This window comes from Mytilus edulis, chromosome 5 (assembly GCF_963676685.1).
Source record: "Mytilus edulis chromosome 5, xbMytEdul2.2, whole genome shotgun sequence".
In the NCBI taxonomy this organism is placed as follows: domain Eukaryota; kingdom Metazoa; phylum Mollusca; class Bivalvia; order Mytilida; family Mytilidae; genus Mytilus; species Mytilus edulis.
In genome coordinates this window covers 10,513,467-10,533,711 of record NC_092348.1, presented here as the reverse complement: position 1 = coordinate 10,533,711, position 20,245 = coordinate 10,513,467, and the positions used below count along the sequence as shown (strand labels likewise).

General features: G+C 31.8%; 2 protein-coding genes across 22 annotated transcripts in view; one reads left to right on the top strand and one right to left on the bottom strand.

Moving 5' to 3' along the window:
• Positions 1-996: 996 nt before the first annotated feature.
• LOC139522936 (uncharacterized) lies at positions 997-9,863 on the bottom strand. 20 transcript variants are annotated; one of them, XM_071316590.1, is made up of 4 exons: positions 9,742-9,863; positions 6,107-6,178; positions 5,158-5,240; positions 997-3,512 (listed from the first exon to the last, which is right to left on the bottom strand). In XM_071316590.1, the coding sequence occupies exon 4, from the start codon at positions 3,444-3,446 to the stop codon at positions 1,836-1,838; it is 1,611 nt and encodes a 536-aa protein (XP_071172691.1). In that variant the 5' UTR covers positions 3,447-3,512; positions 5,158-5,240; positions 6,107-6,178; positions 9,742-9,863; the 3' UTR covers positions 997-1,835. The 20 variants fall into 20 exon arrangements, with proteins under 20 accessions (XP_071172691.1, XP_071172688.1, XP_071172690.1 ...); XM_071316587.1 differs by having other exon boundaries at positions 6,111-6,178; XM_071316589.1 differs by having other exon boundaries at positions 6,115-6,178.
• A 99-nt stretch (positions 9,864-9,962) lies between these two features.
• The window catches only part of LOC139522934 (ankyrin repeat domain-containing protein 12-like), a 45,066-nt gene continuing 34,783 nt past the window's right edge, over positions 9,963-20,245 (top strand). The window contains exon 1 of one of the 2 annotated variants that reach the window (XM_071316584.1): positions 9,963-10,095. The gene's annotated coding sequence lies outside the window, so the exon portion shown is untranslated. Of the gene's footprint in view, positions 10,096-10,388; positions 10,584-20,245 lie in introns of those variants that run through there. The other variant, XM_071316585.1, reaches the window with a different exon arrangement.

The following is a 20,245-nucleotide window of genomic DNA, read 5'->3' as shown; positions in this document are numbered from 1 at the left end:
TCAGGGACCCATATACCAAATAAAGTCTGGTTAGTAATAAGTGAGGAATTCACATGACTACAAGCATATTTTTTTTTATTAGTCTTTGAAACATGAAGTCAAAGACAATAGACATAAGATGGACACATTATTAGTAGCATAAGGTATCTGCAAAACAAAGTATGAAACATATCCAGGTCTTCTACCTTCTGAAATATATAATTTTTAACAAACAGTTTGAGCTGTTGTTGCTGCTGTCACTGGATTGTAATTCCTCCGGCTTGCATTCTGTGACTTTCTTCACAGGCAAGACAAACTATCAGGGACATGTTTTCATGGATTATTCAATAAATTCATCTGCAAGATGGCTCTTTCTCTATTTCTTCATGTAATAAGTATAATGTGTTTTTTCAAAACATTTCACATTAATTTGGCTAAACATTGAGCTTTAAACATGTTAAAAGCTATAAATAAATAATGCTATCAATTTACTTCTGATTCCATTATTTTATACAATCATAAGGCCACCAAGATTTGTTATCGTTTTTTCAGGGATGGAAGCTTTTTTTTTATTATCATTTTCATGGTCAAAGGTCAAGGTCATATGACAGTTTGTAGGCAAATTGAGCCACAAATACCTAATCAGTCAAGGATTCTTATTATCCCACATTAGAGTTTATGAAAAACTCTAGGTATATTTATTTGCCTAGTAGATTGTGGGTTATGTGGTCATCAGAACATGGGTGTATCAAATTAGAAGAGATAATCGTTATATTTCCATAAACACTGTTTTCTTTGGAAAATAAGAATATACAGCTGAAATCTCAATTGCAATTCTGCAGTAACATCATTTGAAACACCACAGATCAACTGTTATATAGACTAATAATTTGAAGTGAAAGTGTATAAATCAAATGGAATGTGTGTGACAAAGTTCTAGTTGAACATCTCAATGACATTAGTGAATTAATGAAATATTTAGTAATGGGTATATGATAGAAACATCAAAGGTCAAAATTAACAGACTTGCAAATCTTTATTCAACAAAAGTTTTACAGCATATTGTTATAATCATGATACAATTATCAATTATAAACTGGTGGTAGAAAATGTATATGATCAATACTAATTTTTAGATAACCCCTTAAATTTGACCTGTAGGTATCATTGTTAGTGGTGGTATCTTTAACAATAGCTATAATAATTGAAAATTTGACTGAATTATAAATGATATAGCACATGAACATCTCCCACTTAAAAATAGGAGATTTGTTTATTAATGGCAAAAAGACAGAAACACTACAATTCATTAATCAAAAGATATCAACATGATCAATAACAACACACATCCTTCAATATTACCGCCTACTGATAACCTCAATTGCCAATGTTAAACACATTTAAAATTGGGAATAGAAGACAATCAGAAACCAGTTACAGGTGCAAAACTTTTGGGCATTAAATAATATATTGACTCAGTAAGGCACATTTTGTACATTTTTAAATGAAAAATTAATGCAGGAAACATAGAAAAAAAAATCAATAGCATTTAAACATTTTTTTTTATTTCAATAACAACTAGCAAGAATTGTATAAGACCTTTGATGACATCTCTATCTGCTTTCAAAATTGGCACAATCAATTCAGGTAATTTTAATGCCTTTTTCAATATCTCTTACTGGTACACCATGTGCAATGGTCCTATACTTTCTTTTTTTTTTTAATGAAAAAAATACATATTCTATTGAATATACATCAAAAGACCATTTGTAGATCGTTATAATTATCAAGAAATTGAACTGAACTATGAAGTAAATAAATTATTTGATATCCTATTAGGTTTTATTAAATCATATCTAAATAAGACTTGTTTCGTCATCATCATTGATGCTAGTTAAATTTAGGTTGTCCCCAGATTTTTCTGCTGAACAATTCGATTCATCATTGTCAACGATGGTATTTATATTTAGATTATCTGCAGATTGTTCTGTTGAACACAATGATTCATCATCATCAATGATGCTAGTTATATTTAGATTGTTCGCATATTGTTCTGCTGAACACATTGGTTTATCATCATCAACGATCCTAGTTATATTTAGATTGTCCGCTGATTGTTCTGTTGGACGGATTGCTTTATCATCGTTATTGGCGCTGGTTATATTTAGATTGTCCCCAGATTTTTCTGTTGTAAAATATGATTCATCATCTTCAACGATGCTAGTTATATTTAGGATGTCCCTAGATTTTTCTGTTGTACAATTCGATTCATCATCGTCAACAATGCTAGTTATATTTGGATTATCTGCAGCTTGTTCTGTTGGACAGATTGCTTTATCATGGTTATCAAAGTCGGTTATATTTAGGATGTCAGCAGATTGTTCTGTTGGACAGATTGCTTTATTATGGTTATCAAAGTTGGTTATATTTAGGATGTCAGCAGATTGTTCTGTTGAACAGATTGCTTTATCTTCATTATCAACGCTCTTTACGTTGTCAGCAAATTGTTCTGTTGAACACATTGATTTATCATCATCAACCATGCTAGCTTTATTTACATTGTCGCTCGCAGATTGATCTGTTGAATATATCGATTTATCATCTTCATCATCAGTGCTAGTTATATTTAGGTTGTCCGCAGAGTGTTTTGTTTTGAATGTTTGAGTACCAACAGATGATTTTACTTTCTTGCACTTTGACCTTTGGTGTCGTTGTAACTGATTCTTCTGAACAAATTGATGATGACATATGGAGCAGGCATAAGGCTTTTCCTTTCTGTGAATTCTTTCATGCATCTGTAACTGAATCCGTTGAACAAAACGTTTACTACAGAAAGTACAAGCAAACTGCTTATCTCCAGTGTGTGTCTTCATATGTAGACTCAGCGTATTACTCTTATTAAAACGTTTACCACATACATCACAAACAAATGGTTTCTCCCCAGTATGAATTCGTTTGTGTGCATTCAAATTACTGCTCTGACTAAAACTTTTGTGACATACATCACATGAATAAGGCTTCTGATTTAAATGTATTCTCTCATGTTTTACGAGTGCCCCACTTTCACAGAATCCTTTGCCACATGTATGACATAGATAGGGTTTAATCGATGTGTGAATCATCGCGTGACGTTGTAACACATCTACACGGCCAAACCCTTTTCCACATCTAACACAGATGTAAGATTTTATACCTATGTGTATTCTAGCATGTTTTGTCAGAGATCCTTTGGTTTTAAACATCTTATTACATGTATCACACTTCAATGGCTCATTAGCAGATTTTGTAAAACACTTTCCATTACTACTAAGTTTATTTGGGTTTTTTTTATAATTGTCTTCCTTTCTTTTTGTGGAAAGTTTTTTCTTGCCCTTTTTTGTTGGTGAAATGACATTGGTCTGTTTTGTCCCATCTAAAGTATTTCTTTTACTTTTCCTTCTATTATTCATTCTGGTTTTACTTAACATGCTGATTTCCCTTAAATGAGGAACTGTCCCTCAGACAATGCAAAGGGACTGGGTCATTCAGCTGTTCTGTAAAAGAAAAAAGAAAAACTTAAGCTTTTTAACTTAAAAGGAGAAAATTCATTATATGGGGATGTGGTCCCCAATTACAATGATAACAGTCATGACAGTTTTAGTACACAAATCAATAATTAAAAAAAAACAATCTACTAATGCACTCAATAAAATTGAGAAAGGAAATGGGGAATGTGTAAAAGCAACATCAACCATGACAAACCGACCATAGAGCAGACAACAGCGGAAGGCCGTCAATGGGTCTTCAATGTAGCGAGAAACTCCCGCACCCGTAGGCGTCTTTCAGCTGGCCCCTTAAAACATATGTATACAAGTACAGTGATAATGGACGTCATACTAAACTCCGAATTATACACAAGAAACTAAAATTAAAAATCAGACAAGACTAACAAAGGCCAGAGGCTCCAGACTTGGGACAGGCACAAAATTGTGGCAGGGTTACATATGTTTATGAGAACTCAACCTTCCCCCTATACCTCTAGCCAATGTAGAAAAGTAAACGCATAACAATAGGCACATTAAAATTCAGTTCAAGAGAAGCCTGAGTCCGGTGTCAGAAGATGAAACAAAAGAAAATAAATAAAATGACAATAATACATAAATAACAACAGACTACTAGCAGTTAACTGACATGCCAGCTCCAGACCTCAATTAAACTGATTGAAAGATTATGTCTACATCATATGAATATCAGGCACATTCCCTCCCGTTAGGGGGGTTTAGTATCATACTATCATAAAATATATGAGAAGATCATAACCTGTGTCATGCCAACAACTGTTTTTTAAATAAATGTGTTTAGTTCCGATGCAAAGACCCTATAAGTGAATCAATATTAAAGCCAAAATATGCAATCTTTAATGACCTGACAACAGTATTGTATCTATATCCCTTCTTAATAAGTCTGTTTAAAGGTTTTGTTAGCTTTTGAGGTGAATACTGACATTGTTGTGCTTTGTAAAGAATATTACCATAAAAGATTGGATGTGAAATACCTGAACATATAAGATGTCTGCATGTTTAGTTATATTTAAGATTTTTTTTCCTTATACCGATGATAAAATTTAGTATATGTTTTGACTAGTTTGTGATATCGAAAACGCTGGTGTTATAATTTTTCAGTTATACATAAATTTCTCTCACGAAAATCTAATACGTTGTTACATACATGAGCGAATTCATTTACTTTCACATTCATATACCTTTAATTTCTAGCTTTTTTATTTTCCCACATTTGCGCAGAAATCTCTTTGATTTGAGCCTCACTGATGAGTCTTTTGTAGACGAAACGCGCGTCTGGTGTAAATATAAAATTTTATTAATCCTGGTATCTATCTTTGATGAGTTTATTTACTTTCTTCTGGTCTGGTTTGTCATGAGACTTTAAGTAATTTATATATTTTTCAGTCTAGTAAAATATAGGAAGGATTTGATATGAAAAAAAAACATTACCTGATGATAGCTTTTTTTTGTGAACAATGAAAATGATGTCATAACTAAACATGCTAAAATGACGTCACAACTTAAATTCCTTACAACATGTACAACAGGAATTATTATTTAGAACAACTTTTCTAATAGGAAAAAAGGGAGCCACTTATTTTTAATGACAAAAAAAATATAAGTCCATGAATATTACCATGATTACAAAATTCCTGGAAATATTTCCACCATATAATACCAGATAGATGTCTGACAAGTTCAAATCCCTGATATCTCAGCCTATAACAAATCAGACTATTACAAACTTGGATTTCTAGAAGAATACAAGTATGATGTTGGATGTTGTTTTCTTTATTAGAAATTAATTATAAACACTTAATTTGCAATAAATTATGATTTACAATTAATTAAATGATCATTTTGAACATTTTAGAAGCAAGTATAATAAATTATGTTAACAAGATATGTATAAAAAGAAAAGAAAGAATAAGTTCATTAAATAATGAAAATCTTCCACTTATTTGTCTTTTCGGTATTATTATTTGCATATATAAAAAAGAAGATAATGCATTTCATTTCATGTTCATCCTTACTTTAAAAAATAGAGTAATGAGTGAAATCCAAACTGTAGTAAGTTAGAATGTTTATAGGATGGTCTTGAGACACCTAATTAAAAAAATGTAGGCGTCATAAGTTCAGACGAAAAATGTGATACATCCTAAGTTGAGATAGCTTCCAGAACACAACATAGGACAAAGACGTGGTATAAGATGGTCTTAGAACATGTCGTAATCCTAAGATAGCTTGGAGAACACCACCCCAGGATTTAAACTAACAAATGGCACCTGTACTAATATTAATTTATTATGCATTCAACTTGACATTTACTAAATCGATCTTCTAATAACTTCATTTTTTTTTTATATAAGTTTGAATTTTTCATTATTAATTAATTTTTTCGAAATTTAGCTTAATCTTACTTTTCATTAATTTGTTTGAAATCCGTGATAAAAGAATTACGTTTTATGATTTGAAAGTGACTTATAATACCGGATAGATGGTTGGTGTATTTTATTGTGTATGTAATATATTTGTACTTTACTGAAATGTGATTACACATGTCACTATAATAAACATTTACTTACTTACTTACTTACTTGTACTGTTGACACTTAAATCACCCAAACATGCCAAAGTGAGAACAAAACTATAGCTACCTGTAATTACATGAAATAGTAATTAACTAAATATCCAATAACTTTGCAGCTTGTGTATTACCATAGATATAATAGCCGTTATATCAATGGTATAACTGATGTTTTCATGTTCTTTTTTTATTAGTTTGATTCCAATTTTAAGCAGTTATAAGATAGTGTAGTAAATTATATGTTTATGGTCATACTTTTATTGGTTCAATCCCAGTGGTTTGTGAGAAAAAGAAATCTCTGTTGTTTTAATCCACCTTTTTTGAGAAATATGTATAATAAATGTTTGCGTCGGCTTGCATATATAACACATATATTTCAGTGTGGAACTTAATTTATTTGTCAAGTTTTTATACATTTCTATATATTGGTTTTTTTTTCAAAAATATTTATCATTTTCTCATATGTGTACATTCGTATATCATGTATATAATTTTTTTACATCTAAAGTTGGTTTTTTTAAGTCCGAAAAAAATCGTTAACAAAACTATCTAATTATTGTAGTCCGAGTTTTTTCAACATATTTCTGCATATTAATAGTGGTTGGGTGAGTTTGTTCTAGTCCGATTTTGTGATAGGCCAATTTTGTTTTAGTTTAAGTTATTCAGCAGAGTCTAGTTTTTAGAGGACAGTTTCTGTTTCTTACATTACAAAAATATGTGCCCTTTGAGTTTTGGATTTAGAACTAGAAGTGTGGGGTAGTACTTATCAGGATTTGGGTTCAGACCTTTCGGGATACGGGAATTCTTTTTTCGAAATTCTGGATGTCAGGATTTAAATTTATTTACATTTGGAACCGCGGGATTTTGTGTTTTTAAGCCCAGGATTTTGGGATCAGGAGCCTTCCAACCCCCTCTCAGAATTGCTTTTATTTTTCATATACCTGCCAACTTCACAATTTAAGCGTGTACTACACGATTTTGACCCTTTAATGCACGATCATGATCGTGAAAAAACATCAAAAACACAATTTTGTGAACATCTACACGAAAAATATGATTGTTCTTGGTTTTGAACTTTCAAAGGGAAGACAATCATAATCAGCCAATCAAATTTTGTTTTTTTCATGATCAAATTAATAAGCCAATCAAAATGTTTTCTCTTAAGATTATTCTAACATGCTAGATTTTGAACTTGTGTTGTATTCCTCTGTGTGTTATTCAGAATTGTAAAATCATGATCATGGCAGGTGAATTTTCATCTGCAAGCAGGTTCTTACACAGCTTAAGAATGAAAGTATGGCTGATTGACAAAATTCAATGATGCAGTACTACCATAAAGATAATAAATAGTAGTGTATATTCACTAATTTATTGACATTACACTTGCTGTAACATCTGTCATTTTTGTATCCAATTAAATTACCAAATCATTTACAGTACAATGTTTTAGTCTATTCTTCTTTTTTATCAAGGACCAAACAAACAGGTTCCTAACAACCCCACATATATCCCATAAATGAGGGACTGTCCCTTAGACAAGGGGTAATTTTACTGTTGAAAAAAAGAAAAAAGAAAAATTTCGATTTTTTTAACTTAAAAGTGGGAGAATTCATTATATTTGGAACAGTTTTTCTAAATGAGGGGTCCAATTATTATTAATAATAAAGAAGATAACAGTCCATGAATATAACAAAATTCTATGACATGTTTTGACCATATGATATTAATACCAGATAGCTGTATAGTTCTTTGTGAAAAGTTTCTTCAAAGAATTTAAATATGTGCTAATTTGTACTTAAAAGTGGTTTTTAATGTTTTTACATTGAAGGATTACCCCTCAATTGGGATGTTGTTCCCAACCTGATAAAGGTCCTTTTATGTGCATAATTTTAAATTGGAAAAGTCAACAATCATTTTATATCCTTACACAAGAAAATAAAAGGCAGAGTCTGTGCGTATCCGCATGCGGGTACGAATAGTATAATTTCCGTTCGTAGGCTACGCGTACCAATAACCAGTTTTATAATAAAATGCCATCGGATCAGGAATAAAACGTGAAATATGTACAGTATTTGTCGCAATTGGTGAATAAATTGATTAAAACTACTCAAAAGTTTTATAAATATTTATATATATAGGTAAGTGAACAGTTTTTATTTCAGTTAATAAATATTCTCAAAATGGAAAAAAGTGATATACATGTGGGGAAAAACATTTCATATGTATCATGAATTAGAACAGTCGATTAATTTTATACAATTGAAGTTTAACAGAATTATTTTTCATGTATTCATGGAGGCAAAAAATTCCAAACAAATTCAAAAGGAAAAAGGCCTAATACAAGGTATTTGTTATAAACATGATAAAGTGTAGTTTTAAATCGAATTTGTTGCGATTCATTCATTAGTCAAGTCTGAGACTACTATGTGTTATTGTCATGATTGTAGTCTCAGGTCAAGTTTTTTTAAAAGTCAAATACTTCTAGTTTTCCTATTTTAAACCGTTCTTAATATAAAGGATATGCCTACTTTTAGTACATTTCAAATGGAATGTCCTTTCCACTTTAAACTTGGCGTGACTAAGATGGACAAAACCTGATTGAGGGAGGCGAAATGTTTTTTGATCATCTTCTGTTTTTCATTTTACTAAAAGATAATTTTTAAATCTGATATGGCAATGTATGGGTATTTTTCAAATTCAGTAAAATTTAATTCTATAAATTTGCATTTAAATTTTATAATCATGATAATAGTGTCAATTTATATCATGTTTTTCTTTTTACAGGGACTGTACACATGCATGGTACTGCAGTTTCATTTTTCATCAGTGTGCATTTAATTTGCAATGTTTATTATGTATTATTATTAGATAAATACAATTTGAAAATATCATTTTTCATTCTCTTCACTCTTTCTACTAGAAATCCCCATATTATCGATAATTTCCGTTTATATTTCACGTTTCATTCCCGATCAGTTGGCATTTTTATAAAACCTGATGTGGGTATGTGTAGCCTATGAATAACAATTTAGCTATTCGTACCCGCATGCGGGAACACACAGACACTGTCAAAATAAAACCTGGTCTTCTAGCTACATGTTCATCTTTTCTACTGATATAATAACTAAAATCATGCAATTAAAATAAACTTAAGAAAAAGGCTTGTAAGTTCATCATACAAATATGAGTCATAATGACACTTTTTCAAGACCATAGAACAGCAAGCACGCACAAAATACTTCGTAACGAATTGTAACCTGTGAAACTGTTGTCGCACACTAAAACCCCAATGGGCACTTTCAAAAGTTGGCAGGTTTGATTTTTTATGATTAGGTGAATACCATGAATACAGCTAGACATGACATAATTCTTGTTGTTTAAAAAAAAATATGTTTACACTTAAAAGAGATCGTCATATGCTACTCCAAAACAAAGTTCAATTCAAAAGAATTACTTTTCCAGCTTTGATGTTCCGATATAAAGGTAAATGTAAACAAAAGGCCAAAGGGGAGATAACCAATGGTTTCAGAAAGCATTTGCATTTCCCAAATATAATATTTATCTGCAAATAAAAATATACTACAGTGGGCATTTACATAGCAAGACTTCTCTTCAAATTAGAATTGAGCGTACAATGATCGCTGTAATCCTCAAAGTCGTCACTAAATATTGATCTTAAAATGGGAGATATTTCCAAAGTTCGCGGCCATGTTGTTCATAAAAATTTTGGATGTCATTATTTTTTTTTACTTAAAAAAGGATTATTTTCATTTTAAATCGTTCAAATTCGTATCTTAAAATTATTTATGCGTTATTTCATCACAATTGAAGAATAAGACTTTAAAAATTTTGTTCGCGTTTAATCGAGAACAAGATTTTTATCCAATCGCAGAGCATGTAACATTTTCGCTTTCGGTGTCTGGTATTTTCATCCAATCAGAGAGAAGCTTTTGCCCGCGTAGAATCAAAGCCACACGACCTCCAAAGGTGAGTATCCTCCAAAAATCCCAATTATAGAAAAATTGGTGGCACCTAGAGTTAAAACATCCCCATATTCGTATTCTTCGATGAATTTTAAGGAAGGGGTCATCTATAGTTTTGCAAATTTATCTTCTGTGATGCCGGAAAAGATCCATGAAAATCATCAAAATGAGGCCTCCATCCCACGCTCCCTGCCATTGTTTTCGTTATATTTTGCATTTTCGATGCTGTAAAATAAAATCCAATACTATCAAAAGTGACTTTAATACAAAGGAACAGTAGGGAATCAATTTTCCACGTTGAATTTGTGAAATAAAGTGTTGTTTGCATGTTATTTCAGTTGACCTATATATTGCCATTGCTTACAAATATGTGCTGTATTCAGGTCATGGAAAGCATGAAGTTTTCCCTTTTCCCAGAAAAGTTAGCAAATATTTACATATACAAGTTTGGTGATTATTGAAACTGGAGACAACTGCTTCAAAAAAGTACAAGTAGAGTATTTATTTTTTAAATATTGTTAATTTTCACTGTTGTCTTTTTGTTGGGCTTGGCATGTCTTCTATGATAACATCAACACATCATAATGTCTACTTCTTTGGGTAAGATATGTGGAGAAGTGTAAAGAAAACAGTATTTTGACTGATGACCATCACAACAGACACTGTGGACGATTTCAAATGACATCCTAACATTAAGTTAAAAATACAAAAATTATAATTTACAGTCAAATACTTCATCATTAAATCTGGTAAATACTATTTATATAAATATATCTATTATGCATATTGTAACTTTTTGTCTTAATGAATGGAAACCTCTAATGACATTCCTTTAAGAGCAATATTATACAGGCAGTTGCATTGTCGGTCTTGATTTATATGTATAAATTTTAAAGAATCTGTAAAATGATCATACAATGTAGATGAAGAGAATGTAAACATGTAATTAGAGAGCATGATTTGCCATCTAAAATCAATAGACCACTTTTGAGTTACGCCCTTCCCTGGAAAAGTTTGTCTATTTATATGCATACCTTTAGGAGGTCATTTACCAGATAGACAGGATTGCCTGTATCCCTGCTCTCTTAAAGTACTTTATACTTCTTTGTGATCATCAATATGCAGGATATACTAGAAATAATAATAGTTTGGTAGCTATAGCTACATGTACTGAATTTCAATTTCCTTATGATGACAGAATATAATTTGAATAATGATTCATGATGTATAGCGTCATATTTTTTAAAACCTGTCTTAAGACATCTGTAGACTAATACCATTGACTCAGGGCCATGTCCTCATGTCAACCGTTTTATTTTAAACACCAAGGAACATCTCAGATTCTTGAGATTGTCTTGCTTTAAATGGTATAAGAATAACAAAAGGATTGAATTTAAACATCTGTCCTATAATGTTCTTCTCATAATCTTCATGTGTTGATATTTCCCTTGACTTGTATGCGTGTTTTTTAATACATGTAACTGTTAACACGGAAAATCAGAATTAGTATTTATATTTAGTGTTTTTATAAATTTAGAAACATGTCAGAGGTATTCCCTAGTTTTGATAACATGCTAGAGTTCTCTGAATTCCGATCGATAAATTTATTTCTGTCTTATAAGAACGGAAGTGGATTTTTCATACATGTATATGTCACCGTTATGAAACAGATATTTGATATTGTACTTCCATAAAGAAATGGAGGTCGTTTAATTAACATTTAATATACGTCCTTGCTACAAATCACAATTCTAGTGTTTGTTTATGTAATTATGCGCATGGGTATAGTTTTCTTGACTTAAAGGGGTATCAGATTGAATGGTTGCTCTGGATTCCCCACTCCATTGATTAACTTGAAACTCACGATATCCTTTCTGTCTGTCTGCTATTGAGGGTTATTGTTGTTGCATTATTTTAAATCATATGCATCATTTAAATTAAAATAAATATAGTCCACAACGTAAAGGTGTAACTAGAACACCCCTTCAGCCAAAATGGAATCTTCCATATTATCGCTTTGAGTTGTCTCCCTTCCGTAAGTAACTTACGTCGAGAAAAATTAACTCGTTCTCTCACTCTCAGTGACTGCGGTGGAAAGTCCACTTGAAATAACATGCGGTAGGAGTCGATATTTGCAATTTTTTGATTCTGGTCAATTATGACTGGTAGACCTGTGTCTTGCTTAAAAATATTTGACTTATTAAAGTTATATTTTGTCTTGTATAACAGTGCTCTAGCTAGAAATCAAAAGGGGCAGGGTGCCAGTGGAGGGCAAGGCACTTTTTATGATAAGAAAAGGCACTGCTCATTTTTTTGTCTACGTTTCTGTGTGTATCACGAGTTAACGAATCTCTTTTTTTTTTTTACTGTACATGTTGTTTTTTTTAAATAAAGATGCTTTTCAACTATAGTCTTTATTTCATTGTTTGTGTAGTTATGATTGATATAGTACATCATCATCAACATATTACGTTTTTACAGTTCAACTTCACTCTACCCATTATCAAAGAATATGTGGGTTTTTTTAGTTGTTTTTTTTTTATCTATGTAGGAATTATAGCTTTGAATACATCATATGATTTGAAACAGAATACATTACTAATATAACAATGTTTAGAACATGGATTGCTAAAAGTATAATTATCAAGTAGAAATTGCAATATATATTTTTTAATATGTTCAAAGACAGTTAATATCTTTAAGGTAACATTATTATGTTATTATATATTCAATTGGTAATGTATTCCTTTTTTTGGTACTAGATAATATTTTTAGAGCACAAATTTGTAATAAGCTAAAACAGGGGAAGTAACTCCAAAATCAATTTCCACCAGTTTGGGTTAATTAAAAACTGTGCTTGTTGCTAACAAGTTGAGATGGAAGGCATTTCTGTAAAGGCATAGTTTTATTTTGATGACTTAAATTCAATTCTAAAGTCATGAAAGTCTTCATTTATATACACTCTTCCATTGTGACTTGGAGATCGAAAATGCCGACCCAAGCTAAACACACTCGCTGACACATTCATCAAAAGTATGACAAAAAGATACATTGTCCTAATTAAATTACCTAGTTATTAACACCTTTGAAGTCTTTATCATTGTAATTGATTGTAATGACATGATTAACCTGGGGGCAATCACACAGGTGTCATATGTGTAATTAACTTGGAGATCAGAAATCGATGAAACAAAATTTTACCAAAACGGCACAAGATAATTTTGGAAAAAGACGTCAGGGCAGAAGGGCGCGGATGAAGGCACCCAGGGCGCATCTGAGGGCACCCAGGGCGCGGCGCCCTTCTATTTTGGGCTAGCGAGACCACTGTATAAAAGGGAGACAGATCATAAAACCTACAAATTAGACCTCTATGAGTCAAAAGCAGATTCAGACTTATTTATGTCTGAGCTCTGACTGCCAATGGAAAAGATTTTTTGCAAATCAACCATGCTATATATATATTTGATTTCCTACATTGCTACAGGAGTCTAGATCAAATGATTCTGACTTTCAATAATATAGATTTGTTACATGAAACATTGGTCATGAGAACATTATCACATGATTATAAATTACAAATTTACCATCATGCAAGCATTAGCATGACTAATTACTGGATGTGTTGTGAAATTGGTATCAAAGTTATTCCACCAAAGACATTTTAAACCCTTATTTTTATTCACCCTAACTAATTTTATTTTTGAATTATATTTGGTCATATTTCATTTTGTATTGTAAATATAAAGATATGTGTATTTTCGAAGTTTACCAATACAAATTTAAAGACCCTATGAGTAAATTAATATTAGTTCCATAAGATGCCATCAGCCATCTTAATGTTTTTACAACAGTATCTAAACTAAATCCCTTTTGATGAAGTCAGTTATATGGTTGACGGATGACATTTTTGTGCTTTGTATAGAAGAATGGCATTAGATACCAGAGGGACATTAAAACTCATAGATTGAAAATAAACTGACAACATTGTGTCTAAAAAAGAAAAAGACAAATAAAAGTACAAAGGACACAACATAAAAAACTAAAGACTAAGCAACACAAACCCCACGAAAAACTGGGGTGATCTCAGGTGCTCCGTAAAGGTAAACAAATCCTGCTCCACATGAGGCACCCGTCATGTTATTACAAACCTGATAAATAGCCTAATTCGGTAGGTCACATTTGTGAAAAGGGAACTGGATTGTAGTTACGATATATAAGGAATAGATCCAATATTATCTGTGAAACGGATTGAAACATTGTAACTCGTGATGGGGATCTGTAAAATTTATGAAGTGATGATTTCAACTTTACCATTTGGAACTCTTGGTTTAATACAAATGTATATACCATAAAGGCATGAAAGGATTTGATGTCAAATGCCTGAATGTACAAGATGTCTGCTCCTTAATATATATTTACTAATGATGTCCTTACAGCAATGAAAAAAGTTTTGAAAAGTTTGTGGTAAAGAAAAGTTTACCCTGGAGACATTTTTGGATGTGTTGTGAAATTGGTATCAAAGTTATTCCACCAAAGACATTTTAAACCCTTATTTTTATTCACCCTAACTAATTTTATTTTTGAATTATATTTGGTCATATTTCATTTTGTATTGTAAATATAAAGATATGTGTATTTTCGAAGTTTACCAATACAAATTTAAAGACCCTATGAGTAAATTAATATTAGTTCCATAAGATGCCATCAGCCATCTTAATGTTTTTACAACAGTATCTAAACTAAATCCCTTTTGATGAAGTCAGTTATATGGTTGACGGATGACATTTTTGTGCTTTGTATAGAAGAATGGCATTAGATACCAGAGGGACATTAAAACTCATAGATTGAAAATAAACTGACAACGTTGTGTCTAAAAAAGAAAAAGACAAATAAAAGTACAAAGGACACAACATAAAAAACTAAAGACTAAGCAACACAAACCCCACGAAAAACTGGGGTGATCTCAGGTGCTCCGTAAAGGTAAACAAATCCTGCTCCACATGAGGCACCCGTCATGTTATTACAAACCTGGTAAATAGCCTAATTCGGTAGGTCACATTTGTGAAAAGGGAACTGGATTGTAGTTACGATATATAAGGAATAGATCCAATATTATCTGTGAAACGGATTGAAACATTGTAACTCGTGATGGGGATCTGTAAAATTTATGAAGTGATGATTTCAACTTTACCATTTGGAACTCTTGGTTTAATACAAATGTATATACCATAAAGGCATGAAAGGATTTGATGTCAAATGCCTGAATGTACAAGATGTCTGCTCCTTAATATATATTTACTAATGATGTCCTTACAGCAATGAAAAAAGTTTTGAAAAGTTTGTGGTAAAGAAAAGTTTACCCTGGAGACATTTTTGGATGTGTTGTGAAATTGGTATCAAAGTTATTCCACCAAAGACATTTTAAACCCTTATTTTTATTCACCCTAACTAATTTTATTTTTGAATTATATTTGGTCATATTTCATTTTGTATTGTAAATATAAAGATATGTGTATTTTCGAAGTTTACCAATACAAATTTAAAGACCCTATGAGTAAATTAATATTAGTTCCATAAGATGCCATCAGCCATCTTAATGTTTTTACAACAGTATCTAAACTAAATCCCTTTTGATGAAGTCAGTTATATGGTTGACGGATGACATTTTTGTGCTTTGTATAGAAGAATGGCATTAGATACCAGAGGGACATTAAAACTCATAGATTGAAAATAAACTGACAACGTTGTGTCTAAAAAAGAAAAAGACAAATAAAAGTACAAAGGACACAACATAAAAAACTAAAGACTAAGCAACACAAACCCCACGAAAAACTGGGGTGATCTCAGGTGCTCCGTAAAGGTAAACAAATCCTGCTCCACATGAGGCACCCGTCATGTTATTACAAACCTGGTAAATAGCCTAATTCGGTAGGTCACATTTGTGAAAAGGGAACTGGATTGTAGTTACGATATATAAGGAATAGATCCAATATTATCTGTGAAACGGATTGAAACATTGTAACTCGTGATGGGGATCTGTAAAATTTATGAAGTGATGATTTCAACTTTACCATTTGGAACTCTTGGTTTAATACAAATGTATATACCATAAAGGCATGAAAGGATTTGATGTCAAATGCCTGAATGTACAAGATGTCTGCTCCTTAATATATATTTACTAATGATGTCCTTACAGCAATGAAAAAAGTTTTGAAAAGTTTGTGGTAAAGAAAAGTTTACCCTGGAGACATTTTTGTTAAGCTTGATAATAATCTTTTAAATTATTACAAGCTTGCACTTTTGTTAAATTGTGAAAACTGAATGCTCCAACATACTTTCTTTTACTGAAACATGTAGGTTTGCAAAATAAGAACACCTTGATAACTTATGATTACTCATTCACTTTGTGCGTTTGCTATTTTTCATTTGGTGTAAGCAGGGTTTCAGCTAGGATAAAAGGGTTTAAGTAACTTTTGCACGAGATAAAAATTAACCTTGCATGTATTTTGGGTATCAGCAAGGGACCAAAGAAGTATATAATATTACTCGTTAAACATACAGTGTATGCCTCTGTCCAAGACAAGCCTCAAGGATCTTTGGATGCTTTAGGCATGTTACAAATGTAGTCAAGTTGTTGCATGAATTGACTGATTTGATGCTTAAATATGAAGATATTAAAGAACAAGGATCTGGAAATCTAGTTCACAATTTCACTTCAGTTATTTTAAGTTCAACAAAAATTCTCTTTAGTAAAACCAGGATCCGTAAAACAAAATGTATTGTTGAAACCCCTTTGATACTTGATTTCCCAGTATGTCCAATAACAAGTATGCCATGTACAATGTATGCAGTTGAATTAGCATTGAAACATCTCACTTCCTTAAAGGTTAAATGCCCCACCAACTGAACTCATCTTGGTCCATTGACTTTGAAACTTCTTCATAATTAATAAGTTAAAACTTGTGTTTAGATTAGTTTAAAGGAACCACTTATGCTAAATCAATGGTATTCGAGCATTAGCATTTCACATTTAAATATTCCATGGAGGTTATTTGGCACTGCATCTTTGGTCATGCTTCATTGACATTGAAAGATTTGCATAGTTAACATGTTTAATTATTGGCATTTTACATGCTTTAACTTCAGCACTGGCATTTTCTATCAAAATAAAACCAATTTGTCCTAATGACTACAACAGACCCAGTTGTGTATCATTGATGCTACAAACTCTTAACTGGGAGATAGTGCATGAAAGAAGATCAAAGTCATCATGGTGTACAGAATCATAAAACAACCCTGTGGCTATTCCCTCATCGCATGCCACTAACATCCACCTTTCTGGGACATCATCACAGATTCCTGGACTGATGTTTTCAGGCAATCATTCTTTCCTGATATGGTATGAATTTGGAAAGGACTATCTGCATTCTAAGTAACCTGCACAGCCCTTGGGTCATTTAAAAAAAAAGGTGTGCAGAGTGTCTATTCTGTGATTTGAATTCAATAGACAACTTTCGAGTTCGATGCATTTCCGTCAAAAACTCTGGTTTTAGTGAACGTCATTTGTGCGTTTAGGGGCGTCGTCACTTCCATTCCAATGTTGAGCGAGTGGTTGGAAAACTATAATTCTATATTGTACGAATTATACGACAAATTGAATTCTCAAAATTGACAGTCAGCATTGATGTCATTAGGGAATTGTCATTAAGTACCTACAAAACAACCATTATTTCTAGTTTATCCTGCACAATGACGATCACCAAGACGCTTGATGAACGTAAATAGTGCAGGGATACAGGCGACCCCCTCTATCTGGTAAATGACGTCATGAAGGCGCGTATAATTGACGAGTTTTTTCCGGTGACGGATGAACTCGAAAGTGGTCTATTGAATTTGTTATGCTCAGTGATATAATAGTTACAGAGATAGATGACCCTTATGACCCCCTCTCCCCCTCTTTTTCTGCCAACTGAGGGAGCCCTAGTGAGGGGTTTAACATGAAGGAATGTTGCACTTTTTATACCCCACCTACGATAGTAGAGGGGTATTATGTTTGGTGGTCTGTTTGTTCGTTTGTCCGTCTGTTCCACTTCAGGTTCAAGTTTTTGGTCTAGGTAGTTTTTGATGAAAAGTCCAATCAACTTGAAACTTTGTATACATGTCCACTATAATATGATCTTTCTAATTTAAATGCCAAATTAGAGTTTTACCCCAATTTCATCATGTTCATGGCAGGGATGGGGTCGATTACTTTAAAATGTAATCGATTAAACTACAATTACTTTGCTAATAAAATGTAATCGACTACATTACAATTACACCCTTTTTCATATGTAATTGATTAAATTAGATTACTTTCTTTAAAGTAATCATGATTACTTTAGATTACTTATGATTACATTGTATATTGCAATATCAAAGTTTTTTTTATAATTTTTTATCCTCACAAAAAAGCTAACTTTGGTGATTTCTTTAAAAGCCTTAATTTATTCAAAAATTATTTTTAAAAAGAATTAATAGACAAGTACAGTGTAACATGTGTAATTTGATATAGATAGCTATAGACAAGTGTACATGTCAAATTGGAACTAAATGATTTCTGCATTTTAATTTCAATGTAGTTATGTTAAAGTATTGGGTAAACCTATATGAAATTGGAGTTAATATTAGAATTTTGAATCAAGGAAAAAAAATGCTTTCAAGGCATATTCTTGTATCATAAGAGCTCAGTCTCACAATGAAATATTGGAGAGGCAATTTCCTTTAGTAAACTGTTAACAAAATAAAACACTTGGTTATATAAATTTTTTATATAGATGATACAATTTATCACATGAAACAAGGTCCCAACATTGTGAATACTAGTTTCATGATTTTTCATTCAAGCTTTACATTTTCTTATTTTCATCTTGTCTATCAAAAACTATTTTCATATATATACAAGATTTGTAATCAGCAAGTAATCATATGTAATCTTAAAGTAATCTAAAAGTAATCATGATTACACCTGTTTTTATGCCCCACCTACGATAGTAGAGGGGCATTATGTTTTCTGGTCTGTGCCTCCGTTCGTCCGTCCGTCTGTGCGTCCGTTCTTCCGTGCGTCCGTTTGCTTCAGGTTAAAGTTTTTGGTCAAGGTAGTTTTTGAAGAAGTTGAAGTCCAATCAACTTGAAACTTAGTACACATGTTCCCCTTGATATGATCTTTCTAATTTTAATTCCAAATTTAAGTTTTGACCCCAATTTCACGGTCCACTGAACATAGAAAATGATAGTGTGAGTGGGGCATCCGTGTACTATGGACACATTCTTGTTTGCAATGTAATCAATTACATTATGATTACTTGTAATCAGAAATGGCATGATTACTGATTACATATGATTACACTGCAAAATGTAATCGATTACAGCTGATTACGATTACTGATTACGATTATCCCATGTCTGGTTTATGGGCAACTAAATGTAGAAAATGATAGTGCGAGTGGGGCATCTGTGTACTATGGACACATTCTTGTTTTTATTATAATTCATCTATATCTTCAATTGTTACAAAAATTAAAGCAACAATTAAAGAAGGTTGCACTGATTTACAAATACTGCTTGGCAGCTTTCCTATTCAGATGGATAGAGTGAACTAAGAAGATTTTTGTATAATTACTTTGGTCAGAGTCTTTGTTTGTATGTTCATGTAGAACCAAATGTTAACACAGTAATTTACATATTTGTTTTCCACTGATTTCCTTAAGTATCAATTTTACCTGTAGGTTTCAATTGAAGAAAAGGGGGGAAATTATACAATATATAAATCCATATGCAAAAAGCTAATTTCATTTAACACGTTCAGTTTTGTAAATCAAATGGAAAGCTTAGGATTTTTCAGATTTTTGTTGCCTTTGTGGCTCATACTTCCTATTTTAATAAAAATCAATGTTCTTTTGAAAAGATCTATGTCTCTAATGCATGAATAACTAAGATAGAAAAAGTATTGATTTTTTATCTCCTTCTAAATATAGACTAGTGGTAAATAGCTTATGTTTAGAGCTAGTGTACTCTTAATGCCTAGGTCATTTGAGTTTAATGTTGTTTTTTTTAGCTATTTATCTTCAGATATACATAATACTGTTATCAATCATTCTTGAAATATGTTGTTT